Below are 19,825 nucleotides of genomic sequence, written 5' to 3'. Positions count from 1 at the left end.
AATTTTAGAAATGGAAAAATCCCTATTGTCTGAAAACAATGGTGGAGCATGAAACAGATTGTGATCTGAGATCAAATGCTGAAAAAAATATCCAAGAACTTCCAACAATGTTTGTATAAGTTATATGTTTCATCACCACTTTTTGGAAAATTGTTAGGTATGATATATGTGAGATACTTGTGACTCGATTGGTGAAATAGTAACTCTCTCTGTTTTTCTACAGACCACAAAGAAAAAATCTTGTTGCAGATGAAGGAGACATGGAGGAATTGTCCATAGGTAAGATGTCATAGTTTTAATGCGTACGTACTTAACTGTCATGTACACTTTTGTAAATTGTCTAACTTCTTATATTAATTAAGTTTTCATGACCAACAGTAGCACATATTTTCCTGACATTTCTCATAGGACTTTACCCTCTATTTCTCTTGAAATTAGTGGCGTTCCTGTTGCTATTATATATCCCCTGCATTTTCAATTTGAAGAAGAAAATAAAAAAAAAAAACTTTTGTTATTAACCATGGCTTTCGACAACGGCAAATGTTAGGTCACTATCTACCGATCTGGTCCCATCAATTCGATCTGAACAGGCCACTTGAATGGATTTTACTAAGTTGATGACTAGACAAGCTAGCATTTTATTGAGAGCAACAAATGCGTAAGGTAGACGTCATAGTCGCACGTTTAACAAAACATTTAAAAGCGGTAGTTCAATCGTTGGGGCAACAGTTGTATATTTCTTCCTTCAATTCGATCTGAAGGAGCCCATTTGAACTAGTGGTTTCGGTTTAATCGTTCTAAGCTAGCCAATAGACTAGCTGTAGTATCATTGAGAGTAACACATGCGTGAGACAGACGTTAAGAAAAAATCAAACAGTAATTGGTAGTTCAAACAGTACTGGAACTGTCTCGTTCTTCCATCACTTAGTTCGGAACAAAGAGCAATTAAGTCGATTCCGATAAGAATAGTCATGAATTACCAGCTGATCAGTTGGTCAACCAGATCGGTCTACCATTGTTTGGTTGAAGGGAAGCCCAAAGAAGGGCCGAAGTCTTTTTGAGTTCCAAGGTCAGGTTAACCTGCTTAGGTGAGACTAGTGGCGGAGTAGAAAAGGTTGGTTGAGGGGTACTAACGGATTTCTCACTTAAAAAAATGAGTGATTGTAGGACATTGACTAAGGTCTGGTGTGCGCATCACATGCGGCTGGACCTAGCTGAACCTACGTCTAGGTTAATCACAATGTAATTCCAAGGGCTGGTGTGGACAGTATAGCCCACGCCAGTCACACAGTAGCTCCTCCGCTTTGGGGTGACATGCTAACTACAATAAGTTGGTCAGCTTGCAAGAGCATAGACCTTTTCATGGGCTAACTTACGCACATATATGGTCGGCTTGAGACCTAGTTGGAACCCGGTCGGATCCCTACTTCTAGCTGCTGAAAGCTGACTCCTCGTGGTCATGTGCCTATAAACGTGGTAGTAGCAGTACCGCAGATTAAGGGAACTTAGCTAGGTAGCGTAAATGAATCGTAACAAGCTTCCTCCATTCACCGACAAGATTGAAAGAAGACTCGCCGAACTCACCTACATATGTTCTTGTTTCTTCATAAGCAATCTGGTCCGTCTCCTGATCGTTTTCCGGGACGGCCCAATCCAGAGACAAATTTCGTCAACCTGCAGCTTCTAAGGAAAGAACATACGGGGCACGATATCACAACAAAATCCACCAAGCAAATATCGCATTATGATTATCGCGTTCCTGTATAAGGATGGAAGCAGGAAGGAACGTCCATCTGGCATCCAAAATGAATTATTCGTCCACATTGAAACGATTGCCCTCTTTTGACGATTTAAGCAAAGGATGAAAGTTGTTGGTAGAAAGGATGATTTCGGACGCAAGTAACAGAAGGCATGCCAAGATGTCTAGCTACACTAGCCCATCGATTCTGATCTCCGTAACAACGAACTTCCACCAATTTCCGTTCCCGGAGCACTCGCTCAATCAGATGTTGTCCGATGACTAATCAAAATTGAAAATTGATTATAAAAAAAGCATCAACAACCATTGTTACACTATAAACTGCTACTAATACTTCGGCGGTGATTGTGTTTTATAGACAGATTTTTAATTTCATGTAGAGGCACACATCCCCTACCAGTTGAGCGTCTTAGTTGCGATAGATTCTAATTGAATTTTCAAGCCCGACGTTTAAGCTGTTTTCAAAGAATCGAAAACGAATGCGCCGACCAAGTTTTATGAGAGATTAAACGTCGTGGTTGACAACTACAGAAAATAAAGAGCCATACCACGTAAATATGTGCGCGCAGGAAATGGAAAATGATAGGCTTGAGAATGGCGAAGTTTGCAACGGCACGTTGTTCTGACTTTCCTCGCCGGATTATGTTGATTTCCAAGTTGAATGAGTCATGGGAACAAGGAAGAACTGGACTCCGGCTGCCTCGAGGAATGGTAGAAAAGGGAAACGCGGAATGCTGAATTCTCAGACGGTGATTCGAGTGCTAAGCCTCGGCATCATGTCGGGCCCTCGAGCCCCGCCCAATTAAATTTAAAAATAAAATATTATAAATATATATGTTAATAAAAAATTTTAATAATAAATTATTGAACCTGAATCAGTTTATCGAGGCTGGGAGCCCACCCAGTGCCCAGCCTTAAGCGTCAATACTGCCCACGTTTAGATCTACAGTGGCTGGCAAGGTGAAAAAAAAGTGGGAACGCACTGTTAAATGGCAAATTTAAAATCAGAAGAATCTGGGAAGTTGATTATGTGCGCTTGTGCACATGTACAGTCATGTATAATGACTAAAATGTTCTTACTAAAGTAAAATTGAAATGGTAAAATGAAAATTATGAAAATATTTAAAAAACTAAAATGTACATAACTTTATAAAAAAATTACTAAAATGCCACCACCTTTTTCATTCTTCTTCTGCACAACTCAATCAAAGGAAATTGAGACGCCATTTTGCAAGTGAGCTTGTTAAGCAAATACACTTCACAATAATGAGGTGGGCTTGAAAAAGCATTACTATTAAAAGGGTTTAGGGCTGTCTTCAATGTCTTGAGGTAATACACATGTTATGCTTTAATTTGCATGTCAATACCTCCTTTTTGCAGTACAGATTATTGACGCCATGTGAGTTCAGAATAAAAACTGGTCGCCTATCAACCCCCGCACTGCATCAACCCACCTCATAATTTAATTTTTGGATTTGAAAATGACATTTTAAGTAGCAAGGACAAAGCCAGGGAACTAGTGGGGCCCCCACCCCTGACATTTGTGCATTTTGTTCCATAACTTAGAAAAATTAACTGTGAAACTGAAAGCCCCTCTTTTATAGATGTAAGGAAAAGACTCGATTATTAGAAAATTTTTTCAACGACGTGCTCGATTTCTTGGTAAAAGGTGTTGACATCTAAGGATTAAAAGGTGTTGACATAAGCATTGCATGATCAGACATGAAACAGCATTTTGCCCCGAGTGCATTAGCACAGGACTAAGACTGCATTTGTGTCTGGTGTTCGGTTTCTAATACACACTAGTTAGCGCATTTACTTAACTTTTAAACAAAACCAGGAACTTTTTGCAAATCAAAAGTTCCATTACTTTATTCAAACAAAGCTTAGGGACACAGTTTGCATGTGAAAAATACATGTATCCACACAGTCAAAGGTAAGCGTCACGTTCTATCTTGATAATGAAAAAATGTACTTTGCAAGATCCTTTTTCACACTGCGGCAGTTTGTTGTGTGGTCAATATGCTTTTAGACTGCACCCGTTCATATGTAAGGGGTGCAGATCCTCTGATCAGGTCTACATTTTCTCGGGTTCCATGCAGTTGGACGATACCTAATTAACCAGAACTGTTCTTGAATCCAGAAGAAATTTCATATCCAAATCTGAATCTTACTTTAGTTTTGGAGTAACCTTTCGTTGTAAACATTCTGTTCCAAATGTGGGCGAAGGACAAGGAGACCCAGTAAATGTGAAGCAAATGAGATGATGACAATGAAGGTGGTTTCCAGAGCGTAATGTGGATCTCGAATCCGCAGTTGTGAAATCCACTATTTCCTCATCTGTGGATTTCACCTAATCTGGATTTCAGATCAGTCCCAGATCTCAAATCCAAAATTACCAAATTAATCCTTAACATATCCTAAGTAGCGAAAACTCATGGGGCTGTTTGCTAGTGCTGAATCTATCTCAAAATTTGACAGATTCATCAAAAACTATTGAATTCCATGATTCTGCCTCAATCTTTATAATGGATTCATGGAATACTAATACAACCAAACATGTTGATAAGATTTTTTTTAGTAGCTTAGCATTTGTCTTGTATACTTCCTTCTTGAGAATAACAAAAGTTGAAGGAGAATAGTTCTTTTACAACCACTGGTCATTGGAGTATCAAATGAGTGCTCACGTTCTTGTTATTTGAAGTATTTTTGGGGTTGTTTGGTTGCAAGGACATTTTATGACTGTATCATGAATCAGTCAAAAAATTATAAGCTGATTCATGGAACATTAGAACTAATGTTTCATGAATCAAACACAATTTTTGGATAAACTCAACAACTAGGTTTCACGGACTCTAAGAAACTCCACTAACGAAAAACATTATATAGAGTAAAATAGGCTCCACTAACTTGGTATTGACCTCATTTAGCAGCTTTCTTAGTCACCTTGGGTTTCATGCGTCACGAGTGGACATCTCTCTTTTTGTGCTTCATTCAGGATTTGTTCATGCTTTTATGCTTATTTATGTTTACGACTAGCAAGTCAACAACTCAATTTAGAATTTGTGCTTAAGGATCTTGGCTCAGTTCACTACTTCCTTCGAATTAAAGTCACACGCACTAATGATGGACTCTTTCTTTTTCAACAGAAATATACACTTGATCTTCTTCTTAGGGCACCTATGAGTATGAGTACATGCAAGCTGCAACCCACCCTAATGTGCATGTCCGCCTCCTTCCCTACTAATTATGGATCCACCATGGACACCCTCACCCTCTATCAAAGTATTGTCGGTGCTCTACAGGATCCGACGATTGATCATTGGAATGCGGTCAGACGGATTCTTCGTTATATCAAGGGCACCATCTTTATGGACTTCATATTTAGATGATCAGAAATCTATACGCCGAAGCAGAGTATCAGACACTCGCGAATGGAGCCGCTGGATCAGTTTTTTACTTCACGACCTTCGGGTCTCCCTATCCTCTCTACCCATTTTATGGTGCAACGATCTTGGTGCTATTCTCATAGCTTGCAAATCTGGTCATGCATAAGCTTTTCAAGCATGTGAAAATTGATGTTCATTTAGTTTGAGACAATTATATAGCTAAGGAAGAAATAATTGTCTGTCGTCTTTCTACGTCACATCAGTTTGGCAGAAACCTTTGGTCGGTTTTTTGACCTTTGCTCCAAGCTGCATGGAGCGTCAAGCAACAGCTCACATCTGAGCCGTATAAAATCTTCCGGTGATAGTGATAAAGATTGTTTAAATACAACAACAATTGATTGTAATCAAAATAGAAAATAAAGTCTACCCATTTGCCTTTATGAAAATCAAGAATTCAATCGTAACGAGAAAGACAATCATGTTGTGCGTGAAAGCTGTGAAAGAAGACGTAAAGATGAGAAATATAGAGAAGGCGGCCATGTGAAGAAGCCCTTTTGAGAGAGGGCGGAGGTCATTTACAGACCCAACCACAATAAACCCCATGATCTTTGTGTGATGCAGATTCCCATTTGTTTTCTTTTTGCGGTGTTCGTTTAAAGCCCTCGCGTAGGACACGCTTGAGAGCTACAGAAGGTAAAAAGGCAAGGGTCCCATGGGGGCGGAGCCATGTGCTCGACCTCTTCTGTAAAGCTACGAGCTCTAACATCATTGGATCCTTTCGTTGCGTTTGCATGAGGAAAAGGTGCTGCCGACAGTGTATTTTAAAGGAATCACATTTTGTTCATCCAAATCATCCCATTCTAGAGTCGGTTTCGGTGTTTTAAACTTTGTTGATCTCATCAGTGTGTATAGAATTATGATCAAAGAACTCTTAAGTTTTCATCTTTTAAGGAGTAAACTTACTTATAAGTACTGCAAACAACATAATGCACGAAAACTCTTTCTTCTAATCACCATTCTGGCGCAAAGACGGTCTGGTTATATATAGAGCTCCGAAATTGACTGCAAAGCAACACGTATCTTAAAGGATGTTTTAATTTTTTTCTTGAGAGGATATGTTAGCATGTTATGTGTGGGCACTTAAAACTTTTAAAATTTATCTGACAACAAAGAGTGAAACAAAGGATGAAAACGCTACAATAGGACAAAAATATTAGGTGAATTAATATTTATTTTCTAAAAAATGACGCTGTAAGGCGTGTAGCACATGAATAATATACTGCTTTTAGTAGAGGTTAAGTTGTGTGCACGCAACAAATACTGCTCTAGTGGAGCTCACCATAAATCGAATCGAGTTAGAAGCTGACCTAGCTCGAACTCAACTTGATTCATATATGTCCGTACGTGCAACCCCAAAGTTCTCGTCACTTTGATCACCATCATCCTGTACTATCTGTTTTTATCATATTCTTCCTTCAGTAAATGCTTAACAGCATGGGCAGGGGTGGAGCTAGGATTTTTTCAGGAACGGACCAAATGGGAGTTAGGTTGGATTCGAGTAGAGACAAATTGAACTCACATTCAAAAACTACATAAAGGCAAAAAAAAATTCAATTTTTATACTGTATTTTTTTTTTTTTGGGGCCATGGCTTAGGCGCCCCCCCTCCCTCCGCCCCTGGCAGCTGGGACCGATCTGAAGAATCTGCTCCATTTCGTCCTCGAAAGTTTGTTTAATGGCTTCATGCATCTCTCTGCACTGTTATCACGAGAGTCGCACATGCAGAGTGATGGAGACGAAACCATGGCTTCTCTTTTTTCTTTCTTTTTCTTTTAATCGTTTGAATCGATGGAGGTGTTGGCCTTTCTGATTGAAAAGCGACAAGGTTACTTATTGGCAACGATGGCGACGACGCGCAGCCTGCGGCAAATTGAAGAAAATGTGGATGATTTGACAGGCAGAAGAGAATGGATTTAAAATGGAAGATTGCCAAAGATGGCATGCAATCAAATTTTCTAAGGTTGGAATTAGGTGTAGGTGCGAGCGTAGAGGTAGAAGTTTTTGTTTTTTTTTTTTTTAATGATGTACGGCATATATCATTAAGAAATTAACAAATTTTCAATTGAGTATGAAACAAGTTATGTTATGTTACCGCACATAAACATAACCGAATTCAAGTTCACTCAAGTTTCCACACTAAATTAAAGTTTTAAAGTGTGCTTACGGAGACCCCACTTACCATTGCCCTTGTGGAGACCATATTGCAACCAAACAGCCTCAACCATCTAATGTTCAAGGTCACTCATATTGCAACCAAACAGCCTCAACCGTCTAATATTCAAGGTGATCAATGTTCACTCAGATTGGAATGTTAGTTGTGCTGCTATTATTAAATCCAGATGTTGAAATGCATTAAAGTTGTGTGCATACCATTTGCATACAACAAATATACACTTAAAAAAAAACAAAAAGAAGATGTTGAGGTATTTTAGAATTTTTTCATAAAAAAAATGAATATCTTAAACTTTTTAATATTTTTATAATCATCTTTTTTTAAAAAAAAATTCAAAAGTATTTTATTCATTACATACCACATACACAGTTTTTTGTGCACAAAGATGTGCACGTAACCTGTTTCGTCCTTAGTGGGTGACTTTTAGTGTCACGTGGTCATTGCCTTGGCAATAATTCCTCTTGCAATTAATAAAAACACGTGGTTTGCTTGCCAAACCAAGGCCAAAGAGGTGCCACGTGTTCCCACATACGACCATGATTTGGGAGCGGGCATGGCCATTGCTCCTTGACATTTTCTTTTTCAGTTATAATTTTTAAAAAACATTAATTTGTCTCATGTAAAAAATTAAAGAATTTATATGGTATATGCTTGTGAAAAAATATTTCAAAAGCTTTTAAAATTTTTTGAAAAATAAAAAGGCATTCAACTGCATAGCGATTCAAGCCAAGTCAAAGTCAGTTTGACTACCCAAAGTCAACTTGAATTAATTTGACTCGAGTTCGACTCATTTATAAATGAATTAACCTTGAGTTTAAACTTATGCTCGAAATGTTGAATGAGTCAAGTTTAAATTGGAAGACGTTGACTCGTTTAAACTTAGCTTAGCTCAACCATATAAATGTGTCATGGATGAGAGATTTTAGTTTGCTAAATTTTTACTTAAGGGATATTTGGATGCAGAATGTGAGCCCTTTCTTTAAATTTTCTGTTAGATGGTGGTTCATAGTTAAATAAGTTGAAAGAAACCAATTAAATGAGTTAAAGAAATGGGATATATGAAGGTAACGGAAACAAAATACATGAGTAAAGCGAGTGAGTTGAAGCACAATACTGTATCAACAACTTGAGCTCGAGCATGTCTTATGGAGCTCGACTTGGGTGGCTCAAGCCAAGCTTGAACCTCGAGGAGTTGAGTTGACTCGGCTTATGTGCAGCCTTGCATTCAGCTTTTTAATAAAAAAATCCCAACTCAGCCCTAGATGACAGTAAAGTAGGAGAGATGTGGGTATATGAAAGCATAAACTATCTTTTTTTTTCCATGATTTTTTCTTTCAGGTGGGCAATCAGGGTAGAGCGAGAGTAAGGCCTTGGTCCTACGTCAAAAAAAAGTTTGTTGTATATAAAAATTTTGAAAAATGATATTTCGATTCATATCAAAATTTAGAAACTTTTAATTCAGCCTTCCTCATAAGAAATTTTTAGCTCCGCCCTTGTCGGCAATGAGCCGAAGTTTCAATCTAACTCGTTATCCCCTAATATTATATGGTTTGCTTTGGATGTCTTGAATGCTATCCATGCTATCCCCACCTGGCTTTCTCTTAATACGCTTGTTCTCTGTGAACATCAAGGCTTTGCACTTTTAAAAGCTTGATAAAAACAAACCTCACTGGCGCGTTTAAGTTTGGAAAACCTTATTTATGTTATGTGGTATTATTGGATTCGAATATCTATCTTCGGTACTTCGTAGACGACAGAATTAATTTAAAGGGACGGACCGTTTTGCCAGGCATCTAACATCTTGTTGTTTTGTATAATTTAATTCGAACAAGAGAATATCGGATCATGATATTTTTCGGATTTTTCTTTTTTGCGTCTTATTTTGAGAAGGCCTTCAATGACCTTTTTCTTTCGCTCATAATTGACTTGCGTTTCGAACAAAAAGTCCAAAACGGTGACCCACTGCATTATTTTACTGTCAGACTGATTCTCACGGTTTAAATGAAACCAGACGAAAATATTCGCAAACAAAGTTTAGTGCATAATTATGATAAATAACGAAAATATCTTTGCTTAATAAAAAAAGATTTTTTTTTCATTTTTTTTTTTGTAAAGACAAAAGGGAAAATCCATTTCTTTTTCAATAATTTCTGAAATGGCTCCCTATGTTGTGTGCACCAAGCGGCACACACAACTCATTCTCATCTACATGCTGTATGTCTAAAGTACATTCTGTCCTATACAAGAGCTGCCACACTATTTATTGAGATTGAGTTGAGTGATCCAGGTTTGTAAAACAAAGAAAAAGTTAGGATATTTTGAAAATTTTTTAAAAAGAAATGTTTTTTATGGACTTTTAACTACCTTTTTTTTTATCTTTTTAACGGTCTCTTCTTTTTTACTGATTTAGGAGTATTTTGGTCATTTCATACTTTTTTTGCACCCCAAAAGTATACACATAACCAGCTTCATTGATCTTGTCTTTCAGCTCTCACAAGCCACCATCCCACTTGTCTCCGAAAAATGTTTTTTATAATAGGTTTTTTTTTTCGTATTTATTACCTTGACAGTAACATACAATAACCCTTTATTGTGTTCTGATGGACATTCTGAATTACTTTGAAATTAGTTCCCATGTTTTGTAAATCCCAACAATAATCAAGTCTGCCAAATTAAACCTACAACTGCAACATTAATGAAAAGATCTCGATGAGTTACTTGATCCATAACATCAGTTAAGACTGATTTCAAAACCTAGTGTTTGGTTCCTTGCGCTCATTATTTCAGCTATAATCCCTGGTTTAATATGAAGCCAAAATATCTGATTAGGTGACTTGAAATTGAAGAACATACAATGTATTTTATTTCAGTCGGAAAGATGATTTACCGGCACTACTTGCTTGTTGCAAGGCCTTAATTTCCTTTCTCTTTTTTCTTTTTGGAGTTTCAACTTTCGAAGGCATAAATGAGTCGTGCATGTTATAATTGGCAAACTCGAGAATCATACTGCAGCCAACCGCGTCGATGGATTGACTCGTTGACTGAACCAGGTCAAGTACTAAGAATCGGACATGCCGTTGAGTTACCATACTCTATCTCTCCCTTTCTTTTTAATTTTTTTTTTCAAATGATATAATTAATTATTCAATGCCTAAAGACATGGTGAAATGATTAAAATGTAAAAAAGAAATATATGTTCTCTACAGTATTAAAAGGTTATATATATATATATATAGTCGGTAATAAAAGCAAGTCTTCGTACATGCCATTGATGAAGACGTACCACATTTAATTGACATTTCCCGACGGTGGCAGAAAGAAACGCTGGAATGGGCCCAAAAGAAGTGCTGGGCTCCCCATATTAAAAAGCGAAAAAAAAAACAAAGAAGCTCGTCTCTTCACCAACGCAATTTTTTATTACCGCATCTTCAGATGTAGACTCTACGAGTGACGATTTGGACCCTTCGAACCCTTCCCCTGTCTACATTGATTAGAATTTCACCAGCCGATCAATTTGGTCAAAAATGGCTTCTCGATCCGCTTTAACCATCTGCAACATGCATGCACCAATATTAATGGCAGTTTCACAATCTATAAACTATGCTGACAACAAGAGAAAAGAACCGTGCAGAAATATCTCAAGGTAATTTAGTTTCAATGAACTTTACATTCAGTAAGTATATGTGTGGTTAAAGGAAGTTGTTCACAGGAAGCTGCCCACCTTGTTAGAGTGGGTGTGCACGTCTGAAGGAGAGAATTGTGTTTCAGAATTTCAATTTCCCGAGTTTGGCAAGGCGCGTTCTTGGTTCGAAGCTCGAGTGAGTAACTGTACCTATCGAACAGTAAAATGTTTTGCCTGAGAAGAAAGAAACAAATGTAGGACTTTCCCAAGCTTGGCACGTTCAACATGTGGGCTGCTGACGCATTCACGCCGGTTGTAACTTTCCATTGTCTTTTTCGGCGTCCAAGCAGAAAAGAATTTTTCATGGTTCTTTATTTGAGGGAAAAGGTGTTACTGCAACGTAAATAATTGTTTACAGTATGTAAGGAGGGCGACCCAACAGACAAGATGGAGCTTATAGAGGGGAGCTCTTTACACAGAGGTCCCTGCCTTTCTGGAAGTCAGGCATTCAAGCAAGGGGAGATACAAAATGGCCATGGTGGCGGTGAATATCTTGGGCTTTCTTCTCTCATTCTCTCTGTTCCTGTCTCTGGCTTCTGCGGGACGCTACCATTACGAATGGAATGTGAGTTTGCATCTAATCGTCTGCCTTTTGCTTGCTTTGTAAGTGAAGGAAAAAACAAAATCAGTCTGTAGAAAAACAAAACGTGCACCTCTGTGGCTCTGTTGCTTCTTTCTTTCCTCTCATCATCACAAATTCTTCTATGGAATTTTTTTTCTTAAGTTACAGTTTCATGACGCCGGAGAGGGGGAGAGCGACGTGCTACTTGATAAAATCCAGCTTCTTATTAAAGACTTGTCGAGTCTCTGCAACAGATCCCCGTTCCTCGCTTTGTGAGAAGTATAAGTTGCCGTTTTACGAGAAAAATAGATCTGGAACAAACATGATTCCTTGTTTCGTTTCCGTGAAATGCAATTCCTTCCAGTCGAAATTTCAAAGAAGGAGCTTGTAGATGTTGGTTGTATATAATTCTATTTGTTTAAGTCAGCATGATTATGACGAAAGCTTTAGTGCAGCATGGAGCCTGTGTTTATCATCGCTTCATGAACACATTTGGCACTAAAGCAGGTACCGGCCTTGTGCAGAATGGGCGATGAGTTCTTACATGCAAGGGACTCGGAAAATTTTCCTTTGGGATTTGAATTCCAAAAGAATAGAGGGAGAACATGTTGTTCTTTCACCCCGTCTGCGATTGACCGAATATTTTGGACACTCTCTGGCTCTATCTAGAGAGAGAGAGAGAATTGGTCTTCAACAAGCTAACAAACACACCAGAGTTGGATGTGGTTCAAGTTTTTAATGAATTCTAAGGTCAAGGGTGAACATTAGATCGTACATATGAACATTCTCGGGCTGACGGCTGAGAAGGATCTAACATGTAACATGTAGATCCACATTCACCCCTTTTTTTGTTTTTGTTTGGAAGGTCCCATTTGCTTCCAAATTTAAAGTACGTTTTCATTAATTTTCATTTTCTTCTTGGTTGCGTTTCATGATAAAGAGGTCTTTCTTCTTTATTCTAGCTAGAAAGGAAGAACTGCGCCGCGAATATTCAATTAGATCTGATTTTACATTTATTAATTCTAGTTAAAAAATAATAAGGATAAAGATTCTCTCCACTTCGCAATTAAAACCCCAAAAGCTAGACACGAAGCCATTTTTTACTTAAGTTAAAAAAAAATGTAAAAGAAATGCCCCGTTTCGTCGGTTCAGTGTCCCTTCTGCTGGCATTTTTCTGTCGACCTTGTCGTTGTTTAGAGCAAATAGTTAATAATTATGGTACGACGGTTTTGGTGCTTTCCATTCAATTATTTTATCTTATCTGGGAATTTTTCGGGCCATGAGGTGCAGCTTGAGAAAAACAAAAAAATGGGATGACTCTCCGGGTCCGTTCGATCGAGCAGTGTCAATAGATACATAATTTGGTAAATTTTGAATTTGACCTTAATGTAAACAATTTTCATTATTTTTGGAGTTAAAAAAAATCATGGTTCTCCAGGGAAATATGTTGGTCATTTTTTGGAAAGGGGTGATGTTCGGAATTTTACCAATTTTAAGCAATTTTTCCAGAAAAGTTAATAATAGTTTTTAAAACTTTTGAAAACCCAGAAGGCCGGCAGCTCTGCCCTTCTTGATTCCCGTTCGGCTATTTTAAAATCCCTTACTTTGGTTAGAAGAAGAAATGTGGCACTTTGTCTATTTTATTTGCAGATCTTAATCTTTTTGAGTTGGGAGATCCCTAAATCTCCTTTTTTAACCAGTCTGTAGATCTCGTAAGCCAAACGAGATCGATGCATTTATGTGCTCACAATTTGGTTTATTCTTTTTACTGTTCATACTGTAAGGATACTGTGCTCTCAGGCGCGTGTCACCAATAGCTACAGCGACAACTTAAACAATTCTTTCTAATTTTTTGGTATTAGATGTTTAGTTTAACTGTAAGTATTCATGACAAAAAAGATAAAAAGAGAGTTGTTTGAGTTGTTTAAGCAATAGTTTCTTGATCTTTCTTAGAACAGCTTTCAGGGAGAGCCCCACTGCTGTGAAAGCTCAACCTGTGACTGTGTAACATAATATCATGCTGATTGCAGGTGACAGAAGCCAATTATACAAGGCTTTGCTCGACCAAGACGATCATGACAATCAATGGATTATTCCCCGGCCCTACCCTGTTTGCCCGCAGAGGTGACGTGGTAACTGTGAATGTGCATAACCTCGCCAAATATAACATCACCATCCACTGGTAACACGTTCCTCTGTTTTTTTTTTTTTTTTTTTTTTATGGTTGGTTTGTCTTGAGAATATCTCTGCGTCACGTCCCTGCCCAGCATAAGTTTCAGAGATGGCAGGCTATGGCTTCTCGGTCCTTCCGAATCATGGATTCCAGATTGATAGCTGCCGGTGTAAACAGATAAGAACCAGATCAGCCAATTGCGAACAGGAAATCAGATTCGAATGTGTTGATTGCGACCTTGAAATGTTAAACTTCGGCCATTTGTTGGCTTGGACAAAAACAATTTAAAGTCTGCCCTACCACCTTAGTTTTCATCTGTTTCTGAAATAATTCAGTACCATCGATTCCCCTTCTCGATGCAACCCTATAGTTTGTAGATTGATAAGACACAGTAAATGTCTGATGAAGATCAGGTGGAGGATATGTGGTAGCCATATGTTCATTAAAGACTCTCTCTCTCTCTCTTTTTCTTGTGTGTAGGCATGGACTGAGGCAACCGAGGAACCCTTGGTCGGACGGGCCGGAATACATCACCATGTGTGGCATTCGTCCAAGCTACAACTTCACATACACCCTGATTTTCAGCGAAGAAGAAGGGACTATTTGGTACCATGCCCACAGCGACTGGTCCAGAGCAACCATTCATGGTGCTATCGTCGTCTATCCGCCAATAGGAGTCTCGTATCCTTACCCCACTCCTCATAGAGAATACCTCGTCATTATCAGTAATCTCTCTCTCTCTCTCTCTCTCCTTCTCTTTTTAGATTATCGAAGATCTTAAAGGGCTTGAAGGACTTATAAAGAGGGTTGTTTAAGTAGTTAATTGTTTTAGTTTTAAATAAACTTTTTTAAGTTAAAACCGAAAGTACTAAAGGGCAAGTTGGGATTTGGGTATTTATAGATTTGAAATAAAAGTACCTAAGTTAATGTTGCACAATTAGTTAGTACGCACTACCATCGTTAAAGTACTACCAACGTCAAGATAACTAAGTTCCCTGTGTAACCTTTCTCTATGTTAATAAGAAGGATAAGTTTCACCTTTCAGTTCAGCCTCATTCACCTCCTGAGATAGCAGACTCCAATTGTAGAAATCAAGAATTGTCAATGCCAACAACAGTATAGCATATATGAGAGAGAGAGAGAGAATAAGAGAATAGCTCGGTAGCTAGCTAGGCGAAGCGGCAGCTGCCAATCGAGAATTAAACCTCCATGAAAGGGATTGGTGGATCGAAAAGATTCCCATTAGGAAAAGACGAAAGTGAAATGGCAAAAGCTGGAAACAATGCCATAATAATTGTACTGTTAGCCATCAGACACTGACCACAGAAGTCCTTAGGGAATGAATGCGAAGGTGCTGGTAGGCAGAGTTTAAGAAACAATGAAGGAGGACAAATTGATTGCCGGTGCATAAAAATGAAACATTTTAAGTTTGTGAATGCCATGGTACTGATTGCCATGTGATTGTTGCGCAGGTGAATGGTGGAAGGGCGACGTAATGCAGGTGCTGGAGGAGGGACTCGTCAGCGGATCGGGATTCAACGAATCGGATGCTTACATGATCAACGGCCAGCCCGGAGACCAATACAACTGTTCCAAAGAAAGTGAGCTTCCCGTGCTTTTTCTTAGTGAGACACCCACGATTTGTTTTCCCTTCTTCTTCATTCATCATGTAACAGACTTTTTTTTCCAATTTTCAAAAGGAATGTCCTTTCTAGGCTTTTCATTTTTTTATTTTTATTTTTGCCCTCACAAAAAAATTTCTTTTTCGGTGTGAAGTGGATATACTTTTCATCGTTGGCACACAAAAAATTTGTTGACTAGTATGAGACATATAACCAGGTTCGGTTCGTTTCATGTGAGGTGTTTGGAGGCCAACATTCTTTGGAGAATGCCAAACATTTAAATTTCAATTCAAGCATTATCTCAAAACTCTTTGACCTTGCCCAGGCGTACATTGGGCTCATGCACATCTCTTAACCATTTCAGTTATACTTTTAGAAAGTCTGAGAAGCAGAATAATCAATCGCTTAACTAGTGCTTGAAAAAGTCCAACATCTTTTAGTACAAGTTTAAACTTTAAACAATTAGAGGTAGCACTCTTTCATGCCATGATATTTTTTTACTTTTATATGTGTTTGATTACCTTGGACCAACTTTGTTTTAAGATCTTTCGGATCTAGAATCCATGAATATCAACTATGTTTGCAGCCTTGGTACCTATTTAAAATGGGCATTAGGTGAAATAAACTCTTAAAGCAAACAGTACATTTCACAATTGCATGTTTGACATTTACATTATATTATGGAAACCATGGATCTGGAGTTCAGGGATGGGGTTGTCGAGCTCTATATATATAAGAGTCAATATTGAGTTGGGTGCATTAGGTTTTGCACGCGACAAACATACACCAAGGAAAAAAGAAGGTGATTGATGTATTTTTAGAATTTTTAACTTTTTTATAATCCTTTTTATCCTTTTAAAAATCTATTTTTTAAACTTGACCAGAGGTATTTTGATCATTACACACCCATCTCCATATATAACACGTCTTTGTAGTCATTTCATTTTCTTTATTTTCACTTTTGTCTTACCAAAAACTAAGAGTACTTTTGTCATTAACCATACTAGCCCGCAAAATTTAATGCATATATCCAGCTTTGCTCTTCAGTACCTATTTTGGACCTTGGACCTTCTGCTAATGAAAAAAAAAAACAAAACAAAACAAGAAAAGTCTTTATAAAGCGTTGGCTAACTGACTTTAAAAAATTGGATTGTGAAAACTATTTTTTAAGAATTTGGGTTTTTGATCAGTTTGGTTTGTGCGCTTAGGTAGTATGAACAAACCACGTTTTCTTGTGATTATCATGAGGGTACCAGGCAATCCCTTTCCGAATGCAGTTTTTGTCAAAAATGAGATTTGGCAAAACTCTTTTTTGGTGTCATCCAAATTCCCATGAAATTGTATTTTGGAACGAAAACCATTTTTTACCTCAAAAAAATGGTTTTGGAGTATTATCCAAATGCACCTCTTAAATATGGATATAATGAACAAAGCAAAAAAGAAAAAAAAACCCTTAAATGTTGTGGTTTGCTAATTAAAGAAGTACATTGAAATCTTAAGTATGGATGCTAGATCTTTATATAGTTTGATCAATCACGAATTTTAGTATGGACTTTTTGCCACATTAGTAAAAGCAAGAGTCGTGAGTTTAGAATTTGAAGTAATCAAAGACAGCTAGAATCGCCCAATAGGCGGCGATGATCCTCATATACTGATCTCTTCATAGGTGTTACATTCAGCAAAATTTTCATTTCTCCCTGCAACTGCACACCACTTCTCTTTAGTTATGAAAAATCTGTTCGTGACTTCAAGCTATGGGGAAAAAAAAATGAACTGCAGATACGACTAGATTCCTTGTGGAGCCAGGCAAGAGCTACATGCTTCGCGTGATCAATGCTGCGCTGGCCTACGGCCACTTCTTCGCCGTCGCGAACCACAACATCACACTCGTCGGCCGCGACGGCGCCTACGTTAGCAACGAATCCGTTGAGTACATCTGCATAACTCCGGGCCAAGGGATGGATGTCCTGATCACTGCCGACCAGACGCCGGGGCTCTACTACATTGCTGCTAAGCCCTACAATGCTGACACCCGTCTGGTCTTCGACAACACAACGACGACGGCGATAGTGGAATATAAGGGCTACGAAGGAACCAACACCACTTCAACAACTCCTTTCCCGACCTTGCCGGCCTTCAGCGACTCGCAGGCGGTGATGGACTTCGTGAAGAGGCAGAGGAGCATGGTGGATGCGAACCACTCCATAAGCGTCCCCATGAACGTCACCAAAAGGTTGGCCTTCGCCTTCGGCATCAACTACCTGTCCTGCGAGACCTGCACCAACAACCCGAAGCTTGCCGCCAGCATCAACAACATCTCCTTTCAGTTGCCGTCGACAGACATACTCCAAGCGTACTATAAGAACATCTCCGGCGTCTACACCCCCGACTTCCCCCCCTTCACTAAGGTCTTCAACTTCACGTACACGAACTTCACGAATGCTGAAGAGTTTACGACGACGGGGACGAAGGTGGTGGAGCTGGATTACAACGATACGGTGGAGCTGGTGATGCAGGGGACAAGACTCAACGGCGAAATCAATCACCCGCTGCACCTGCACGGCCACAGCTTCTTCGTCATGGCCCGGGATTTCGGCAACTTTGACCCGGTGAATGACCCCAAGAAGTTCAACTTGGTCGACCCGCCATACGAGAACACCGTGGGGGTTCCCGCGGCCGGATGGGTGGCCGTGAGGTTTAGAGCTGTCAACCCAGGTTAGAGTTTTCTCTGCATCACAAGATACATAGCTTTACTTCCTTTTTTTCTCCGTTGCAAATCTTCGTTAATTCCTAGCGGTTTTAGTTGGGATGCTAGGTAATGGTTGTGAAGAGAAAACCCTGTTCGTCTTGTATGGAATGCAGGTGTCTGGCTGATGCATTGTCACTTGGAGCGCCATTTCTCCTGGGGAATGATTGCAGTCTTCATCACAAAGAACGGACCAACGAACGAGACGAGCATGTTGCCACCACCACCATACATGCCTCCCTGTTGAAGGTCATGAGCTCGATCGGCGACAGGCTCTCTCCATCAGGATCGGATGCCTTGGCCGCCTATTGCTTCTCCTTTTAGTGTGTGGCTCCTGGGAAGGGGCAGTGCAAACCATTGAATAAAATCGATCGGCACTAGTTCTTGGTGATGAGAAACTAAATGTTCAATAAGAACCTCGTATTGGTCCTGTCATCGGGGACTGTGCCGGATCTTTCTACTTTTTTTCTTTTCTTTTGTTTTCTTGTTCGTTTGCGTTCGTGTTGCACTTCTGTAACTTGTTTTCCCATCCCACTTGTTTTTTTGAGTTCAATGCATCATCTGGAGTCTGGTGGTTTCACTTAATTAAAAGTGTTTCATGGGATGTATTACTCTCAATAGTTATAGACAGTTGTAGCAAGTAGCTAGCATCTTGAACAATCGATCCGGTAATCTCAACTCCGTTCAACATGTTATTGAACACAAGCTAGCTGCTTCATGTTGCTAGGGAGTCCAGTCCAGTGCAACACCAACATACTTAGCTTTTAGAAATTGTTTGCTTTGCTTAATTGCCTAGCAAGTCAATATGATGTATTACATATATACACTTATTCCATATAATTTTATATAACTTAGTATACCAATTTTTATATGATTTTTTACCTGATTCCCCCAATAGTCCTTCGAAGCTAAAAAAAAAAAGGAGGCATTCAAAGCAGCTTTGCCTATAACTGCACCAGTCCAGCCACCCGTGGTCAAATTAGTCAACAAAACTGCTCCTCACCAAACTAAGGTGGATGCCATGTCAGCAAGGGGCCCGCACTATGACAACTTGGGGTCATCTAACAAGTGCCACATTAGCAAGAGCACCTAGAAGGAATTTTCATATATTTAGATGGTCAATCAAAGTTGTCATATGAGGCAAAAAGGAAAATGACAAAAATAATTTTATAAGAAGTGAGGCCCACATACGTAGAGATGCGTAAGAAAAATACAAAAACTATGTCAGCTCATCCTTAATGGTGAATATAAATGAGGCAGAAATCGTGGAGTAGGAAATTTAAGAATAGTTGGGACCCCATAACTCCCAATTCCCTCTTTTATTTTCATGATTGGAATACGAAATAAAACATTAGTCATTCCTTGCGTCGGTGCATTACCTAAGTTCTTAGCGTATTTGAGTCGAAGATCACGATGCCTCAAACTGGTTACATCTAAGTGTGGATCCTATGCATGTTTGATCCAGCGTCTGGTTGTTAAAGAAATTAATCTGGTTTGAATCCAGCGGTGAAAGCAAATCTAATTAGCCGGGTCTTGAATTTCATGGCTGTGCCCAAAATGGTACTTGACCGGGTCCTGATCTGATTTACTATGCATTGGACAGGATTCGAAAGTCCAACCCCATTTATAGTTTATAGTATCTCTGCCTGCTGTCAGGCTT

At 39.0% G+C, this 19,825-nt stretch overlaps 1 protein-coding gene across 1 annotated transcript; it reads left to right on the top strand.

The window, feature by feature from the left end:
* The first annotated feature begins 11,466 nt into the window (after positions 1-11,466).
* Positions 11,467-18,769, top strand: LOC116258867 (laccase-14-like). The gene is made up of 6 exons (XM_031636299.2): positions 11,467-11,627; positions 13,655-13,806; positions 14,278-14,522; positions 15,270-15,398; positions 17,199-18,134; positions 18,282-18,769. The coding sequence occupies exons 1-6, from the start codon at positions 11,532-11,534 to the stop codon at positions 18,410-18,412; spliced, it is 1,689 nt and encodes a 562-aa protein (XP_031492159.1). The 5' UTR covers positions 11,467-11,531; the 3' UTR covers positions 18,413-18,769.
* Positions 18,770-19,825: the final 1,056 nt, after the last annotated feature.

The sequence above is a fragment of the Nymphaea colorata genome, chromosome 8, assembly GCF_008831285.2.
Source record: "Nymphaea colorata isolate Beijing-Zhang1983 chromosome 8, ASM883128v2, whole genome shotgun sequence".
NCBI lineage: Eukaryota > Viridiplantae > Streptophyta > Magnoliopsida > Nymphaeales > Nymphaeaceae > Nymphaea > Nymphaea colorata.
This window is presented reverse-complemented; position numbering and strand designations above follow the sequence as displayed.

Coding starts and splice junctions, on each gene's coding strand:
- LOC116258867 (XM_031636299.2), top strand. CDS start 11,532: ATGGCCATGGTGGCGGTGAATATCTTGGGCTTTCTTCTCTCATTCTCT. Junction 15,399..17,198: donor ATACAACTGTTCCAAAGAAA/GTGAGCTTCCCG, acceptor AATGAACTGCAG/ATACGACTAGATTCCTTGTG. Junction 18,135..18,281: donor GTTTAGAGCTGTCAACCCAG/GTTAGAGTTTTC, acceptor TATGGAATGCAG/GTGTCTGGCTGATGCATTGT.